This window comes from Gekko japonicus, unplaced genomic scaffold (assembly GCF_001447785.1).
Source record: "Gekko japonicus isolate JY-2015 unplaced genomic scaffold, Gekko_japonicus_V1.1 scaffold1213, whole genome shotgun sequence".
In the NCBI taxonomy this organism is placed as follows: domain Eukaryota; kingdom Metazoa; phylum Chordata; class Lepidosauria; order Squamata; family Gekkonidae; genus Gekko; species Gekko japonicus.
The window spans coordinates 304,478-307,521 of record NW_015164709.1 but is presented as its reverse complement, the minus strand read 5'-3'; the positions used below and the strand labels follow the sequence as shown (position 1 = coordinate 307,521).

At 39.1% G+C, this 3,044-nt stretch overlaps 1 protein-coding gene across 1 annotated transcript in view; it reads right to left on the bottom strand.

Annotated features, from left to right (window-relative positions):
• The window catches only part of COL12A1 (collagen, type XII, alpha 1), a 237,313-nt gene that overhangs the window by 193,034 nt on the left and 41,235 nt on the right, over nt 1–3,044 (bottom strand). The window contains 2 exon segments of the mRNA XM_015409542.1: nt 778–1,050; nt 2,718–3,044. The exon segment at nt 2,718–3,044 is cut by the window's right edge and continues 43 nt beyond it. Of these exon segments, the coding sequence (XP_015265028.1) occupies nt 778–1,050; nt 2,718–3,044 (600 nt within the window).

Genomic DNA, 3,044 nt, shown 5'->3' with positions numbered 1-3,044 from the left:
CCCCTCCCCCCCCCCCTCCCCGCCCGCTCGGCCTCCCCGGCTTCCCCGCCGGCCGGCTGGCCGGCTGGCTGGCCAGCCGGCTCCGGGGAGGCGGCGGCAGCAGCAGCGAGGCCTCTCTCCCGCCCGCCCACCCGCCGGCTGTCTCCAGGGAGGCGGCGGCGGCGGCAGTGAGGCCTGTCTTCCCCGGCCGCACGCACGCCAGCTCCGCGGAGGCGGCGGAGGTGGCAGCGTTCGCAGAGCATCTTGCACTTTCGGGGGGATTTAAACTTCCCCCCGAAAATTTTTTTGACTTTTTTTATTTTTGTGCACACGTGGGGTCTGGCCCGCGTGTGCACAAACCTCCCCCGGCCCCCCAGGTGCCCCCGAAGTGCAGATTTAGATATCCGCACTCCGGGGGCAACTTCAGCATTAGTATAAGGATATACCGGAGGATGTGGACAAACGTTCTTAACTCAAAGAGACACTTTCATTAACACATAAGTTAAACAAAACTTCATCTTTGCAACCTGGGTTTTCAATCTTGTCCAAAGTCAACAGAAAAAAATTACTACCATTTTTGTATCATCATCTGTTTGGATTCCCAATACGTACTGATCTAGGGACAACTATTATTTGAACATTATGCAAATCCCAACTTATATGGTGCCATGACAAGTTACTTGCCACCCAAATCTGGAAATCCCCCCCCCCCAAATAAACAATGCCATGGTAATGCATGTACTGGGCCATTGTGTTAGTTTTCAAGAATGAAGAACAGCACACCAACACAGACTATACCTTCTAAAGTTGTTTCTTCCCCATCCAAGGAAGGACCATCGCCATCTTCATATTCTGCAACCACACTGACAGTATATGTGGTTTTGGGGAGTAAATTAGTAAGTACTGTAGTAGTAACTGGAGCCGGTACAGAAACAATGAATTCTTCTTCACCTATAGCCACTGTATACTTAACAAGGTAGGACAAAACACCAGCTCCTGCTGGAGACCAGTTGACTTTGAAACTGTTAGAAGTCACTTCTGAAAACTCCAGATCCCTTGCAGGCAAGTAAGCTGTTGAAAACAAAGTATGCTTTGATAAAACCTCCCTAAATTCCAGATACGTATGCAAAAACAAAGAGCTTCTATATGTCCCATACTTCTTGTTTAAATGTATATTTCTGAGTATTTTTAATATGACATACATTAGAAATCTTTCTGGCATTTCATTAAAAAGTGATGATTCTATCAGCTTTAAAAACTAAAATTAAATAGTCACATTGGAAATACTGTTGCATATGTTTCACAAATTCTGAACAATGCCAATATTACATCCACATTTCTACTTAGGCAGCTCTTCTACCACTGGGAAACAATGCAGGATTAAAGGTAACACAACTTTTGTATTCCATCCATCCACAAGAAAAGGAGCCAGAAAGGAAGCACTGGAGATATCTCAAAGAAACAATCAAAAGCACTTTTGTATACTCGTTGTTCTGTTCGTCTAATGCGCTTAAGAGAGTAAGAATTTTCTAAGGCTGATACCACTAAATCATTAGAAGAGTAAAAACGTTCTAACTAATTTGGAATGCTCTATGGAAATTGACAAGATAATAAGATATCGTAACTTTCTTTAACAAGTGAAAAATGCTTATTTGATATAAAGGCAACAACTTTGCCCTATGCAGATATTAAGAAATGTCTTGGCTTAAGTAATTAGATATAATATAAAGAGTTATTTGAAGGTATAAGTAGAACTAATATTGTATTAGTACATGTAGAAATAAATGTATGCATCATTCTTTTACTTTTGTACCCCCTTCCCTTCTACCTTTTGTACCCCATTTCCCTCTACCTTTTTATAATACTCAATACAAAATTAAAAAATTTAAAAAAGAAGAGTAAAAAAGTTCTCAGGTCACCTGAACCATGACTGACAATCATCAAGAACAGATAACATTGCTTCTTAATCCAGCGAAAATTAAGCACTCATATGGCCTATTGTATTCAAGAGTAGAATTAAACACAAATTTTAGTCTCTGTTGAGACTAAAAGATTAAAGAATACTTAACTTTTTTTCAGTTGTGCTCATTATACCAAGCCTTAACTTTTTTTCAGTTGTGCTCATTATACCAAGCCTTTCAACAATGAGATTAAAGTAGCCCCACCCACTGTAAAAATTTAAATTACAATGTAGAAAAATAAAAGCAAGGTTAATCTTTTTTCATTTCCAAACCCTACTTATTTAATAGAGCTTAATTTGCCATCCATGTTACCAAAGATGTTACAGATCGAGAAATAAACAATAAACTTCCCCCCCTTTTATTCTGCAATTATTATATAAATGGTACTATATACTGTAGCAGGGACAAAAAAGGGAAAGAAAACTAAACCTAACAAAGAGATCCAAAACCAAACAAAGGTTTAGTGGAAAAGAGGGCCAATATTAAAATCCATTCATAAAAAGAAGTACATGTATTTATTAATAATATCAAATTAAAACATATATAGGGGCCCAATTACAGACAATATACATAAACCATAATCATAACCAGGGCTAAAAAAATGACCTGTAATTGGGCCCCTATATATGTTTTAACTTGATATTATTAATAAATACATGTACTTCTTTTTATGAATGGGTTTTAATATTGACTATATACTGTAGCACATAAAATTTGGCCTATATCCTTTCAGAGGAAGTTTTTGCCATGTATTTCTACACCACAAAGACTACTTACATTTCTTCTTGATTTCTCGAAGTTCCTGTTCAATTCTTAAGCAGACAGACTGCGTAAGTTGAAGAGATATTCTTTGAAAAGCATCAAAATCCTCTACTTCATACACATGGGTTTCTGCAGGAGGCGTAGCAATAGCTTCCAACTCTGACCGGACAGCATCCTTAACACCGACAGCGAATATTTCTACGTCTGATTTCCTCAGCTTTACTGCAGGATCTTTAAAGGCATCTGATGATTTTCCATCAGTAATAAGGATCATGACCCTGGGGACATTTGGCCTTGCACCTTTGCTGGTAACAAAAACTCTCTCCCTCACATAAGTCATTG